The sequence below is a fragment of the Oncorhynchus mykiss genome, chromosome 2, assembly GCF_057628025.1.
Source record: "Oncorhynchus mykiss isolate SJ-2025 chromosome 2, ASM5762802v1, whole genome shotgun sequence".
Taxonomy (NCBI): Eukaryota; Metazoa; Chordata; class Actinopteri; order Salmoniformes; family Salmonidae; genus Oncorhynchus; species Oncorhynchus mykiss.
In genome coordinates this window covers 6845515-6861433 of record NC_143023.1, presented here as the reverse complement: position 1 = coordinate 6861433, position 15919 = coordinate 6845515, and the positions used below count along the sequence as shown (strand labels likewise).

General features: G+C 44.4%; 1 protein-coding gene across 2 annotated transcripts in view; it reads right to left on the bottom strand.

The window, feature by feature from the left end:
- Window positions 1-88: 88 nt before the first annotated feature.
- Window positions 89-15919, bottom strand: part of LOC149984782 (E3 ubiquitin-protein ligase MYLIP-A-like) — a 32038-nt gene continuing 16207 nt past the window's right edge. Inside the window, exons 3-7 of one of the 2 annotated variants that reach the window (XM_090186714.1) lie at window positions 12046-12231; window positions 11209-11406; window positions 6813-6977; window positions 5208-5604; window positions 89-2696 (exon numbers count right to left, since the gene is read on the bottom strand). In XM_090186714.1, coding sequence (XP_090042840.1) covers window positions 2514-2696; window positions 5208-5604; window positions 6813-6977; window positions 11209-11406; window positions 12046-12231 — 1129 coding nt within the window. In that variant the 3' untranslated portion in view covers window positions 89-2513. The remainder of the gene's footprint in view (window positions 2697-5207; window positions 5605-6812; window positions 6978-11208; window positions 11407-12045; window positions 12232-15919) is intronic. The other variant, XM_090186715.1, reaches the window with a different exon arrangement.

Here is a 15919-nt window from a genome sequence, read left to right as displayed (position 1 = left end):
CAGTGCAAACACAACTCCTTTAGGATCTCTATGACATCTTGAGACAAGTCCACAACTGATAGAAAATGCTCACAAATGAAACATTAAGTACAAAATAAATATTTTATTAATACTTGAAAATAAATATGAAATCTTGCTTTAAATTTCAACTCATTAAAACATAGCTTTAAATACAGAACAGAACCTTAACTACAGAAATCATTGATCAACAAATTGAAATCCATTGTTCAGGTACATGGTGTAAATAGCTATTTAAAAAGAAATGAAGAGCTTTGGTAGAGAATTCTTCTCCATTTCATTTAACCCTTATTTTACCAGTTAAGTTGACTGAGAACATGTTCTCATTTACAGCAACGACCTGGGGAATAGTTACAGGGGAGAGGATGTATGAGCCAATTGGCAGCTCATACATGATTAGGTGACCGTGATGGTTTGAGGGCCAGATTTGGGAATTTAGCCTGGACACCAGGGTTAACACCCCTACTCTTGTGATAAGTGCCATGGGATCTTTAGTGACCACAGAGAGTCAGGACACCAGGGTTAACACCCCTACTCTTGTGATAAGTGCCATGGGATCTTTAGTGACCACAGAAAGTCAGGACACCAGGGTTAACGTCTCATCCGAAAGACGACACGCTACACAGGGCAATGTCCCCAAACACTGTCCTGGGTCATTGGGATATTTTTTTTTAAGAGCAGAGGAAAGGGTGCCACCTACTGGCCCTCCAACACCACTTCCAGCAGCATCCAGGGACAACCATGCTTAGATCTGAGCAAGCCAGCAGTGGGATGCCGGGGGGTATGAGAAGCAATAATGTGACTTCTGTAGACTGGTAACAGGCCTGGTATGGTACATTTTTTGAACTCGCTGCAGGCCAGAAGATAAATTGAGTAACTCATCTGTGGAAGACAGTGGGAACATCCATCCCAACGGACACCCTATATAGTGCACTACTTCATTACAGCCCTATGGGCCCTGATAAATAATAATAAAATAAAGACTATTTACCTGGTCTGGTACACTCTTCTAGTCTAATGTAATGACTATTTCAACACTATGGTCAGAGACATCACATTTATATACCGTTTATATATGGCAGAGATAAAGATATCAAAATACAATGGAGTGTATAGTATACATTATTGAACAAAAAGCTTATTTCTCTCAAATTGTGCACAAATCTGTTTACATCCCTGTTAGTGAGCATTTCCCCTGTGCCAAGATAATCAAGAAGCTGGCATATCAAGAAGTTGATTAAACAGCACAATCATTACACAGGTGCACCTTGTGCTGGGGGGACAATAAAAGATTGTTCTAAAATGTGCAGTTGTCACACAACACAATACCATAGATGTCTCAAGTTGAGGGAGCGTGCAGTTGGCATGCTGACTGCAGGAATGTCCACCAGAGCTGTTGCCAGAGAAATTAATGTTCAGAATGCTACTGTATGCAGTCATATAGCACCTCATACAGTAGCACACTACTACTACATCACCAATACTGCAGTACTACTACACTACTGGTATACTACCCCTTGGTATATTCCTACTACAGTACTACCCCTGGTATACTACTACAGCACTACTACTGGTATACAACTACTACAGCACTACTACTGGTATACTACTACTACAGCACTACTACTGGTATACTACTACAGCACTACTACTGGTATACAACTACTACAGCACTACTACTGGTATACAACTACTACAGCACTACTACTGGTATACTACTACAGCACTACCCTTGGTATACAACTACTACAGCACTACCCCTGGTATACAACTACTACAGCACTACCCCTGGTATACAACTACTACAGCACTACCCCTGGTATACAACTACTACAGCACTACCCCTGGTATACAACTACTACAGCACTACTACTGGTATACAACTACTACAGCACTACCCCTGGTATACAACTACTACAGCACTACCCCTGGTATACAACTACTACAGCACTACTACTGGTATACTACTACAGCACTACTACTGGTATACTACTACAGCACTACCCCTGGTATACTACTACAGCACTACTACTGGTATATTACTACAGCACTACCCCTGGTATTTATGGTTTGCACGTTGCTTCACAATATTGTTTTGAAGGTTTGTTTTAGGACTGATGCCCAACTGAACATTCTACTCAATGCATCCTCATTGGGGACTGATGAATATTCAGTCTAAAGTTTATTACTGTGGCTTGAAAACACAATGACATTTCTAAAGGCGGCAAATAATTAGTAGGAAAACCATTTTTCATCATTTTGATGTCGCCGGATTAACTTTAGATGCAGTATAACGTTAGCCAGCTAGCTAAGATTGAGGGGAGACCTCCGGATTTTAGCTAGCTAACGTTAGCCAGCTAGCTAAGATTGAGGGGAGACCTCCAGATTTTTAGCTAGCTAACGTTAGCCAACTAGCTAAGATTGAGGGGAGACCTCCAGATTTTTAGCTAGCTAACGTTAGCAATGATAGCAATGATAGCTATTTGGAAGTAAATCTACGTGTGACAGATCTGGTCTGTGCTGGTGTAGAACTCTCTGGAGGAACAGAGGTGAGTGGCCAGGTCTCTGGGAATATTGAAGGGGGCAGCACTGCTCACTGCCAGGGACAGCAGGTTGGCACAGGTGGGCAGGTAGATGTGTTGGACATGGTCTACCTCTGACCGACACACCGGACACACCTGAAGGGGTGAGATCAAAAGATTTGATTAGAATATAATATGCTAATCTAACATTAAAACACTGTATATAGATGTGACTTGTGAGGAATCAAACAGACGTATTGTTAAGATACAGCCATATAGATCTGGATGAATTAGTCTATATAATCTTGGATTAACGGTGTCCACAGAGTAGCTGACAGTACTGCCCTACAGGCATTTAACCTACGACCTACAGGCTACAGAAGGTTCAGGACAGCCAATAAACCATGGGAAGAAGGGTAACTATAGTTTCTGCAAACATTCCTCCCGTCTACCATACTCCTCCTCACCAAACAGTTCACTTCATTTGTTTAAAAAGGGAAAAAAACAGTACCAGCTCTTTTCATTAACTGCCAACCACCCTGACCTCTCTAAAAGTTTAACTTGGAGCTTCAAAGTTCATTCAGCACAGTGGAAGATACAAGAACATGGCATTATGGTGTAACAGGGACTGGTGTTTAGTGCTGCCACCCCTGGAACACATAAAACCCATGGAGAATGCGGTTCAAACCCCGACTGAGTCACATTCCATTCTGTCCTTCTCCTCCATTTCAATCACTTCTTCACTGTATCTATCAATACAGACTACAAAATACATCAACAATTATATACTGTACACACACAACCAGTCAAAAGTTTTAGAACACCTACTCATTCAAGGGTTTTTCTTTATTTTTACTATTTTCTAGTAAAAAAAAATATGAAAACTATATGAAAAAATATGAAAACTATGAAATAACAAACTATGAAATAGTTTGAAATAACAAACTATGAAATAAAATATATTTTATATTTGAGATTCTTCAAATATAAAAAAACATCTTCAAATACACCCTTTGCCTTGATGACAGCTTTGCACACTCTTGGTATTCTCTCAGACAGCTTCATGAGGTAGTCACCTGGAATGCATTTCAATTAACAGGTGTGCCTTCTTAAAAGTTCATTTGTGGAATTTCTTTCCTTCATATTGCGCTTGAGCCACTCAGTTGTGTTGTGGCAAGGTAGGGGTGGTATACAGAAGATAGGCCTATTTGGTAAAATACCAAGTCCAAATTATGGCAAGTACAGCTCAAATTAGCAAAGAGAAACGACAATCCATCATTACTTTAACCCTTGTGTAGTCTTAATATTCTGTATACTCACTCCCCTTGTGCTAAAGGTTAAAAAATGACCTGCCTTCACTAAACCCCTAAAATGAAACAGCTTAATTGAATTTTAAACCCTAATGTGTTTTAAATGAAGAAACAACCTGTCATTCATCACAAACTTTGTGAATATCTGTTTTTAAATATATACTTATGGACTGTACAATGAGGAATTAAACTACAAAATACTAGTCTTCTCCCATTTTTTTAACCATTCCCCCCCCCCCAAAAGGGGGGTAAACAACAATAAATAAGAATAAAATAAGATCGATACAAAACAAAAACATGAGGAACATACATCAATCAACTCTAATTAGCACATGTAGGACAGTATGCTAGTGTGTGTGCATGGACTTTGCAGGTGGAGACAACTGCATGTTTTGTGGGCCCTGTTGGGCACTGAAACGTGCACTCATGGCTTCAGCAAAGAGAGAGCTGGGGGGACTGTCATCTGCAGCACCTTTAAAGTCTCTGACTGCATTACCCATTAGTTAACAATGCTTTTAAGAAATGTTTATTTGGTCTGAAATTGTTTGAATTTTGTCTGTGAACTTGCGTCATGTGTGGGGTCGTGGAGGGGAGATGCTGCAGTCCAAATTGGAGATTTTTGGTTCCAACCGCAGTGTCTTTGTGAGACACAGAGTAGGTGAACGGATGATCTCCGCATGTGTGGTTCCCACCGTGAAGCATGGAAGAGGTGGTGTTATGGTGTTTTGCTGGTGACACTGTCGGTGATGTATTTAGAATTCAAGGCACACTTAACCAGCATGGCTACCACAGCATTCTGTAGCGTTACGCCATCCCATCTGGTTTGGGCTTAGTGGAACTATCATTTGTTTTTCAACAGCACAATGACCCAACACACCTCCAGGCTGTGTAAGGGCTATTTGACCAAGAAGGAGAGTGATGGAGTGCTGCATCAGTTGACCTGGCCTCCACAATCACACGACCTCAACCAAATTGAGATGGTTTGGGTTGAGTCAGACCGCAGAGTGAAAGAAAAGCAGCCGACAAGTGCTCAGCATGAGTGGGAACTGCTTCAAGACTGTTGGAAAAGCATTCCAGGTTAAACTGGTTGAGAGAATACCAAGAGTGTGCAAAGCTGTCATCAAGGCGAAGGGTGGCTATTTGAAGAATAAAATATTTTGATTTGTTTAATACTTTTTTGGTTACTCCATGATTCCATTTGTGTTATTTCATAGTTTTGATGGCTTCGCTCTTATGTAGAAAATAGTAAAAATAAAGAAAAACCCTTGAATGAGTAGGCGTTCTAAAACTTTGGACCGGTAGTGAGTGAGTGAGTATGTATATATATACTTATTTTAAACCATGGCGTTATGGTTACCTCTAGCTGGACGGCACAGTTGTGGCAGCACACCATGTGTCCACAGGGGCAGAAGGCAGCGTCCATCTCCTCTTCACAGCACAGCATACACAGCAGAGCATCCTGGAGCTGCTGCAGCTTCTCCTCCAGAACCCGGCTCCTCTGGCACCCCTCACAGCCTCCTTCCCCCACCCCAGGGGACCGCGACGGGCTCTGCTCGCCGGACACACAGTCCCCTGCTATGCCGGCGTTGTAGAGCGCCCTGCGGCAGTGGTCGTAGACCTCCTTGGAGGTGCGTCGGATGTCGAAGACATACTTCTTGCCCAGGTCGATGCTCTCGTTGAGGAAGAGAGACGCCAGGTGACCCTTGAAGTCACGGCTGTACTGCATCATCACATCGTTCGTCACCGTGTCACACCTGAAGGACAAGTAACATCACAGTTATTGACCAAAAACACTAAAATCAATATTATAAAATGTTATTACACTGTGAAACTGGAGTGACTCCACATGTACACTAAAACTAAACTTAGCAGCAACTCATGGAAATTATCAGAAAATGTACAGCATATACTGTGCTAGCATATACTGTGCTGCATATTAAAAATGTCTTACTCTACATTGGCTCACAGCAGAGATGTTTTTACAAGAGGAAAATGTCACCCTGTGTGAGCATGTTGTTGGTGTGTGAGCCATGCTACATGCTACATGGTTGCTGACCTGTAGAAGGCATGTTGTTGGTGTGTAAGCCATGCTACATGCTACATGGTTGCTGACCTGTAGAAGGCATGTTGTTGGTGTGTGAGCCATGCTACATGCTACATGGTTGCTGACCTGTAGAAGGCATGTTGTTGGTATGTGAGCCATGCTACATGCTACATGGTTGCTGACCTGTAGAAGGCATGATGTTGGTGTGTGAGCCATGCTACATGGTTGCTGACCTGTAGAAGGCATGTTGTTGGTGTGTGAGCCATGCTACATGGTTGCTGACCTGTAGAAGGCATGTTGTTGGTATGTGAGCCATGCTACATGCTACATGGTTGCTGACCTGTAGAAGGCATGATGTTGGTGTGTGAGCCATGCTACATGGTTGCTGACCTGTAGAAGGCATGTTGTTGGTATGTGAGCCATGCTACATGCTACATGGTTGCTGACCTGTAGAAGGCATGTTGTTGGTATGTGAGCCATGCTACATGCTAGCTGACCTGTAGAAGGCATGTTGTTGGTGTATAAGCCATGCTACATGCTACATGGTTGCTGACCTGTAGAAGGCATGTTGTTGGTGTATAAGCCATGCTACATGCTACATGGTTGCTGACCTGTAGAAGGCATGTTGTTGGTATGTGAGCCATGCTACATGCTAGCTGACCTGTAGAAGGCATGTTGTTGGTGTATAAGCCATGCTACATGCTACATGGTTGCTGACCTGTAGAAGGCATGTTGTTGGTATGTGAGCCATGCTACATGGTTGCTGACCTGTAGAAGGCATGTTGTTGGTATGTAAACCATGCTACATGGTTGCTGACCTGTAGAAGGCATGTTGTTGGTATGTAAACCATGCTACATGGTTGCTGACCTGTAGAAGGCATGTTGTTGGTATGTGAGCCATGCTACATGGTTGCTGACCTGTAGAAGGCGTGGGTCTCTGTGATGGCCCGGTACAGGCCGCTGGCAGCTCTGGTGCTTGTCATCTTAAACAGCAGGGCCACATCCTCACCACTGTCCTTAGTGATGGTCATGCACACATTCTTCCCTGACTGGGTGGCCATCTGGATGATGGGATAAATGATCCTAGAACAGAGAACAGAGAGTCATTGTAGGCTCTATATAACTTCATATCAAATGTCCAACAGCAGAGCATTGTCTTGTGTGTCTAGACGTAGATAGAACTACATCATCACATATTAACGGTGTCTAGACCTGTAGATAGAACTACATAATCACATATTAACGGTGTCTAGACCTGTAGATAGAACTACATAATCACATAGTAATGGTGTCTAGACCTGTAGATAGAACTACATAATCACATATTAACGGTGTCTAGACCTGTAGATAGAACTACATAATCACATAGTAATGGTGTCTAGACCTGTAGATAGAACTACATAATCACATATTAACGGTGTCTAGACCTGTAGATAGAACTACATAATCACATAGTAACGGTGTCTAGACCTGTAGATAGAACTACATAATCACATATTAACGGTGTCTAGACCTGTAGATAGAACTACATAATCACATAGTAACGGTGTCTAGACCTGTAGACAGAACTACATAATCACATAGTAACGGTGTCTAGACCTGTAGACAGAACTACATAATCACATAGTAACGGTGTCTAGACCTGTAGACAGAACTATATAATCACATAGTAACGGTGTCTAGACCTGTAGACAGAACTACATAATCACATATTAACGGTGTCTAGACCTGTAGATAGAACTACATAATCACATAGTAACGGTGTCTAGACCTGTAGACAGAACTACATAATCACATATTAACGGTGTCTAGACCTGTAGACAGAACTACATAATCACATAGTAACGGTGTCTAGACATGTAGACAGAACTACATAATCACATAGTAACGGTGTCTAGACCTGTAGACAGAACTACATAATCACATAGTAACGGTGTCTAGACCTGTAGACAGAACTACATAATCACATAGTAACGGTGTCTAGACCTGTAGACAGAACTACATAATCACATAGTAATGGTGTCTACTCTAACAGGAGCATGCTGAGTTTGTATAACCGGTCAGTGTTATATTTTCAACTCTGCTACATCTGGATACAAACACTGCACAGTAGAAAAAGACAGGCAGCCGACCTCGACTTTAGTTTTTGTTGTTGTTGTTGTTCAGTGCATCAACGAATAACATGTTTTGCAAACAGCACTGTCAGGTTAGTTTAATACCTGTTGGTGGGGGTGAAGTCAGGTTAGTTTAATACCTGTTGGTGGGGTGAAGTCAGGTCAGTTTAATACCTGTTGGTGGGGTGAAGTCAGGTTAGTTTAATACCTGTTGGTGGGGTGAAGTCAGGTTAGTTTAATACCTGTTGGTGGGGGTGAAGTCAGGTTAGTTTAATACCTGTTGGTGGGGGTGAAGTCAGGTTAGTTTAATACCTGTTGGTGGGGGTGAAGTCAGGTTAGTTTAATACCTGTTGGTGGGGGTGAAGTCAGGTTAGTTTAGTTTAATACCTGTTGGTGGGGGTGAAGTCAGGTTAGTTTAATACCTGTTGGTGGGGGTGAAGTCAGGTTAGTTGAATACCTGTTGGTGGGGGTGAAGTCAGGTTAGTTTAATACCTGTTGGTGGGGGTGAAGTCAGGTTAGTTTAATACCTGTTGGTGGGGGTGAAGTCAGGTTAGTTTAATACCTGTTGGTGGGGGTGAAGTCAGGTTAGTTTAATACCTGTTGGTGGGGGTGAAGTCAGGTCAGTTTAATACCTGTTGGTGGGGGTGAAGTCAGGTTAGTTTAATACCTGTTGGTGGGGGTGAAGTCAGGTTAGTTTAATACCTGTTGGTGGGGGTGAAGTCAGGTTAGTTTAATACCTGTTGGTGGGGGTGAAGTCAGGTTAGTTTAATACCTGTTGGTGGGGGTGAAGTCAGGTTAGTTTAATACCTGTTGGTGGGGTGAAGTCAGGTCAGTTTAATACCTGTTGGTGGGGTGAAGTCAGGTTAGTTTAATACCTGTTGGTGGGGTGAAGTCAGGTTAGTTTAATACCTGTTGGTGGGGGTGAAGTCAGGTCAGTTTAATACCTGTTGGTGGGGTGAAGTCAGGTCAGTTTAATACCTGTTGGTGGGGTGAAGTCAGGTCAGTGTAGTGAATATACCTGTTGGTGGGGTGAAGTCAGGTCAGTTTAATACCTGTTGGTGGGGTGAAGTCAGGTCAGTTTAATACCTGTTGGTGGGGTGAAGTCAGGTCAGTTTAGTGAATATACCTGTTGGTGGGGTGAAGTCAGGTCAGTTTAATACCTGTTGGTGGGGGTGAAGTCAGGTCAGTTTAATACCTGTTGGTGGGGTGAAGTCAGGTCAGTTTAATACCTGTTGGTGGGGGTGAAGTCAGGTTAGTTTAATACCTGTTGGTGGGGGTGAAGTCAGGTTAGTTTAATACCTGTTGGTGGGGTGAAGTCAGGTTAGTTTAATACCTGTTGGTGGGGAGAAGTCAGGTCAGTTTAATACCTGTTGGTGGGGGTGAAGTCAGGTCAGTTTAATACCTGTTGGTGGGGGTGAAGTCAGGTTAGTTTAATACCTGTTGGTGGGGTGAAGTCAGGTCAGTTTAGTGAATATACCTGTTGGTGGGGGTGAAGTCAGGTCAGTTTAATACCTGTTGGTGGGGTGAAGTCAGGTTAGTTTAATACCTGTTGGTGGGGTGAAGTCAGGTTAGTTTAATACCTGTTGGTGGGGTTTAATACCTGTTGGTGGGGGTGAAGTCAGGTCAGTTTAGTGAATATACCTGTTGGTGGGGTGAAGTCAGGTCAGTTTAATACCTGTTGGTGGGGTGAAGTCAGGTTAGTTTAATACCTGTTGGTGGGGTGAAGTCAGGTTAGTTTAATACCTGTTGGTGGGGTGAAGTCAGGTTAGTTTAATACCTGTTGGTGGGGGTGAAGTCAGGTCAGTTTAGTGAATATACCTGTTGGTGGGGTGAAGTCAGGTTAGTTTAATACCTGTTGGTGGGGTGAAGTCAGGTTAGTTTAATACCTGTTGGTGGGGTGAAGTCAGGTTAGTTTAATACCTGTTGGTGGGGGTGAAGTCAGGTCAGTTTAGTGAATATACCTGTTGGTGGGGGTGAAGTCAGGTTAGTTTAATACCTGTTGGTGGGGTGAAGTCAGGTCAGTTTAGTGAATATACCTGTTGGTGGGGTGAAGTCAGGTCAGTTTAATACCTGTTGGTGGGGGTGAAGTCAGGTTAGTTTAATACCTGTTGGTGGGGGTGAAGTCAGGTTAGTTTAATACCTGTTGGTGGGGGTGAAGTCAGGTTAGTTTAATACCTGTTGGTGGGGTGAAGTCAGGTTAGTTTAATACCTGTTGGTGGGGTGAAGTCAGGTTAGTTTAATACCTGTTGGTGGGGTGAAGTCAGGTCAGTTTAATACCTGTTGGTGGGGTGAAGTCAGGTTAGTTTAATACCTGTTGGTGGGGTGAAGTCAGGTCAGTTTAGTGAATATACCTGTTGGTGGGGTGAAGTCAGGTCAGTTTAATAGCTGTTGGTGGGGTGAAGTCAGGTTAGTTTAATACCTGTTGGTGGGGTGAAGTCAGGTTAGTTTAATACCTGTTGGTGGGGGTGAAGTCAGGTCAGTGTAGTGAATATACCTGTTGGTGGGGTGAAGTCAGGTCAGTTTAATACCTGTTGGTGGGGTGAAATCAGGTTAGTTTAATACCTGTTGGTGGGGGTGAAGTCAGGTCAGTTTAATACCTGTTGGTGGGGTGAAGTCAGGTCAGTTTAGTGAATATACCTGTTGGTGGGGTGAAGTCAGGTTAGTTTAATACCTGTTGGTGGGGGTGAAGTCAGGTTAGTTTAATACCTGTTGGTGGGGTGAAGTCAGGTTAGTTTAATACCTGTTGGTGGGGTGAAGTCAGGTTAGTTTAATACCTGTTGGTGGGGGTGAAGTCAGGTCAGTGTAGTGAATATACCTGTTGGTGGGGTGAAGTCAGGTCAGTTTAATACCTGTTGGTGGGGTGAAGTCAGGTTAGTTTAATACCTGTTGGTGGGGTGAAGTCAGGTCAGTTTAATACCTGTTGGTGGGGGTGAAGTCAGGTCAGTTTAATACCTGTTGGTGGGGGTGAAGTCAGGTTAGTTTAATACCTGTTGGTGGGGGTGAAGTCAGGTTAGTTTAATACCTGTTGGTGGGGGTGAAGTCAGGTTAGTTTAATACCTGTTGGTGGGGTGAAGTCAGGTTAGTTTAATACCTGTTGGTGGGGTGAAGTCAGGTTAGTTTAATACCTGTTGGTGGGGGTGAAGTCAGGTTAGTTTAATACCTGTTGGTGGGGTGAAGTCAGGTCAGTTTAGTGAATTTACCTGTTGGTGGGGGTGAAGTCCTCCTGACAGATAGATACTCCTTCAGGGCCGACCCCTATGGCCAGCCTCTGTCCCTCTGAGTCCCTGGCCCAGTGCCACTCCACCCCGTAGTTCTCCAGGGAGGACACCAGCTGTAGGGCCTGGTACTCTGCTGACGCCTGGCTCAGACCCTCTAGCTCACGGTGCTTCTCCTGGATGCTGCAGACGGACACGGCAGGACGGGACAGAAGAGTTACGTTTTCTGCTGTTGTAATACTGTTCACTCACTAGGGGGGCCCACCCATACAATGAAACATGTTTTCTACGTTATATTTTAAATGCTGCCTCCAAATAATCCCTGCTGGGTTTCTTTTGTTCTGTCCCTACATTGTTTTTTAAATGTATTATTTATATATATATATTTAAAAAAAAGATCTACGAAATAAAATGTACTAAAACTAAACACATGAGGAATGAGAACTGTACTTTAGTGCCCGGTAGTGAATGTATATAGCTGCAGGGCTAGCTGAGTCAGCAGCCTAGTGTTTTAGGGACAGATGTTGTGAATCCCATTTATATGCTGATTTGGGAGTGTTTAGGCTCCTCCCACATCAAGGCAATAACAGAAGACCAAACCATGGTTTAGTCAGCTATTCAGATGGCCTTCACACATCAAAAAGGTTATATTTTTATTATCTTGTATCTATAGCAGTTCTACAAGTCAGCACAGAGAAGTACTTAGTAAGACATGGAATGCATTTCGCTACACTCGCATTAACATCTGCTAACCATGTGTATGTGACAAATACAATTTGATTTGATTTGATTTGGAGTCAAGTTACTCATTGCTGTGCTGACCTGTTGATGGTTGCCAGGTCAGGCTCCTGTCTGAAGATCTGGCTGGAGCAGTACTTGGCTGTGTTCTGGTTGTAGTCTCCGTACTCAGCCTGGGCTAGGAGGGCACACAGCTCCTTGGCCTGCTCAGCCTCCATCTGCAGGCTGCCACTGTCCAGCTCCTCCTTTATGTGCAGGAAGAACATATGTCTGGAGGAAAGAGGGATGTGTAAAGGGTTATATGATGGACATGAGGAAGAACGAGAATACAACTTCACAAAACTGCAGTGATAATGGGGAAACGAATTAGACATTTTTGCCTCGTCAAAAGAGGACATTGCACTGAAAAGAGGAAGGAAGATCATCCTCTTTGTAGGCCCTAAATCTAGGTTGAAGATACCCAGGTTAGAACAACGTAATAACTAGTATCACTGGTCCCTTTGTCTAGAATTCTTCCTCATTTATGCAAAGAGTTATGGGATATTAGAATCCTCTTGTTGTTATCTTCAACAAAAAAGAGGAAGAACAATAATACAGCTTAACTGGTGATGTTAAACTAGCCCTCTGTGCCTCCTCAAAACAGGAAGTTGCACTGAATATAGGAATGAAGATAGCCTTCTTTATAAAATGACAGTTCTCTCATGCCTGCTATGAGCGCTTGACCTTTCTTTCCACAGGGTCAGCTATCCATCTATTTCTCCATTGAGGAATGTGGGCGGCAGAATTGCTGGTACAGGCTGGTCACGACTCCATACAGTCCCATGTGATAAACAGGAAGTCTGTTTAAACTTAACAAACTCAGTCTGTGCTTCACTCCAATGTATACTACTACGGTGTAATGGCACAGTGTCGGAGGTGTAACGGCGCAGTGTCGGCGGTGTAACGGCAGTGTCGGAGGTGTAACTGTGCAGTGTCGGAGGTGTAACTGCAGTGTCGGAGGTGTAACTGCAGTGTCGGAGGTGTAACTGCAGTGTCGGAGGTGTAACTGTGCAGTGTCGGAGGTGTAACTGCAGTGTCGGAGGTGTAACTGCAGTGTCGGAGGTGTAACTGTGCAGTGTCGGAGGTGTAACTGCAGTGTCGGAGGTGTAATGGCACAGTGTCGGAGGTGTAACTGCAGTGTCGGAGGTGTAACTGTGCAGTGTCGGAGGTGTAATGGCAGTGTCGGAGGTGTAATGGCAGTGTCGGCGGTGTAACGGTAGTGTCGGAGGTGTAACTGCAGTGTCGGAGGTGTAACTGTGCAGTGTCGGCGGTGTAACGGTAGTGTCGGAGGTGTAACTGCAGTGTCGGAGGTGTAACTGTGCAGTGTCGGAGGTGTAATGGCAGTGTCGGAGGTGTAACTGCAGTGTCGGAGGTGTAACTGTGCAGTGTCGGAGGTGTAATGGCAGTGTCGGAGGTGTAATGGCAGTGTCGGAGGTGTAATGGCAGTGTCGGAGGTGTAACTGCAGTGTCGGAGGTGTAACTGCAGTGTCGGAGGTGTAACTGTGCAGTGTCGGAGGTGTAACTGTGCAGTGTCGGAGGTGTAATGGCAGTGTCGGAGGTGTAACTGCAGTGTCGGAGGTGTAACTGTGCAGTGTCGGAGGTGTAATGGCAGTGTCGGAGGTGTAATGGCAGTGTCGGAGGTGTAATGGCAGTGTCGGAGGTGTAACTGCAGTGTCGGAGGTGTAACTGTGCAGTGTCGGAGGTGTAACAGCAGTGTCGGCGGTGTAACAGCAGTGTCGGAGGTGTAACTGCAGTGTCGGAAGTGTAACTGCAGTGTCGGCGGTGTAACTGTGCAGTGTAGGAGGTGTAACGGCGCAGTGTCGGAGGTGTAACGGCACAGTGTCGGAGGTGTAACAGCAGTGTCGGAGGTGTAACAGCAGTGTCGGAGGTGTAACTGCAGTGTCGGAGGTGTAACTGTGCAGTGTAGGAGGTGTAACGGCGCAGTGTCGGAGGTGTAACTGCAGTGTCGGAGGTGTAACTGCAGTGTCGGAGGTGTAACTGTGCAGTGTAGGAGGTGTAACGGCGCAGTGTCGGAGGTGTAACTGCAGTGTCGGAGGTGTAACTGCAGTGTCGGAGGTGTAACTGTGCAGTGTAGGAGGTGTAACGGCGCAGTGTCGGAGGTGTAACGGCACAGTGTCGGAGGTGTAACGGCACAGTGTCGGAGGTGTAATGGCACAGTGTCGGAGGTGTAATGGCACAGTGTCGGAGGTGTAATGGCACAGTGTCGGAGGTGTAACGGCACAGTGTCGGAGGTGTAACGGCACAGTGTCGGAGGTGTAACGGCACAGTGTCGGAGGTATAAAAGCAAGTCATAATGAAAGTCTTGAACCGTGCATCTGAAAATGTCTGTGACTGTCAGGCATACTTATGTTGTTCAAGTTTTTGAGTTGAAGAACAGTGAGGGGGCGCACTGGTCTCTGGTATAACATCAGATATCCACTAGTATAACATCACATATCCACTGGTCTCTGGTATAACATCACATATCCACTGGTCTCTGGTATAACATCACATATCCACTGGTCTCTGGTATAACATCACATATCCACTGGTCTCTGGTATAACATCACATATCCACTGGTCTCTGGTATAACATCACATATCCACTGGTCTCTGGTATAACATCACATATCCACTGGTCTCTGGTATAACATCACATATCCACTGGTCTCTGGTATAACATCACATATCCACTGGTCTCTGGTATAACATCACATATCCACTGGTCTCTGGTATAACATCACATATCCACTGGTCTCGTTACAGCCATAACATTGACATCCAGTACATGATTTGGTTCTGGGTGCTGAGATTAGGCTAGATATCCACATATCTGCTGCATTGAAATTACAGTAGGTATATGAATCTACAGTACATAGCCTACAGTAATGATATGAATCTACAGTACGTAGCCTACAGTGGGTACATTAATCTACAGCCTACAGTAGGTATATTCATGTATGTTTCATGGCTCTAGTTCTAAAGATGTAGCCTATCAAGTCCTAACAGGCTCCCGTTAGACAATGTAGGTAGACAATGTAGGCAGAGGACTGACAGTCACAGACAAGACACCTATAGGCAGAGGACTGACAGTCACAGACAAGACACCTATAGGTAGAGGACTGACAGTCACAGACAAGACACCTATAGGTAGAGGACTGACAGTCACAGACAAGACACCTATAGGCAGAGGACTGACAGTCACAGACAAGACACCTATAGGTAGAGGACTGACAGTCACAGACAAGACACCTATAGGTAGAGGACTGACAGTCACAGACAAGACACCTATAGGTAGAGGACTGACAGTCACAGACAAGACACTGTAGGTACAGGACTGACAGTCACAGACAAGACACCTATAGGCAGAGGACTGACAGTCACAGACAAGACACCTATAAGTAGAGGACTGACAGTCACAGACAAGACACCTATAAGTAGAGGACTGACAGTCACAGACAAGACACCTATAGGTAGAGGACTGACAGTCACAGACAAGACACTGTAGGTAGAGGACTGACAGTCACAGACAAGACACCTATAGGTAGAGGACTGACAGTCACAGACAAGACACCGTAGGTAGAGGACTGACAGTCACAGACAAGACACTGTAGGTAGAGGACTGACAGTCACAGACAAGACACTGTAGGTAGAGGACTGACAGTCAGAGACAAGACACTGTAGGTACAGGACTGACAGCCACAGACAAGACACTGTAGGTAGTGGACTGACAGTCACAGACAAGACACTGTAGGTACAGGACTGACAGTCACAGACAAGACACTGTAGGTACAGGACTGACAGTCACAGACAAGACAACACACTGTAGCAGCTGTTTTGACAAAATGGTTTTACTCATTATGAATTTTAAAATGGAAACCACCAACTCTCAACAACACATTCTCCCATGGTGCCGCTC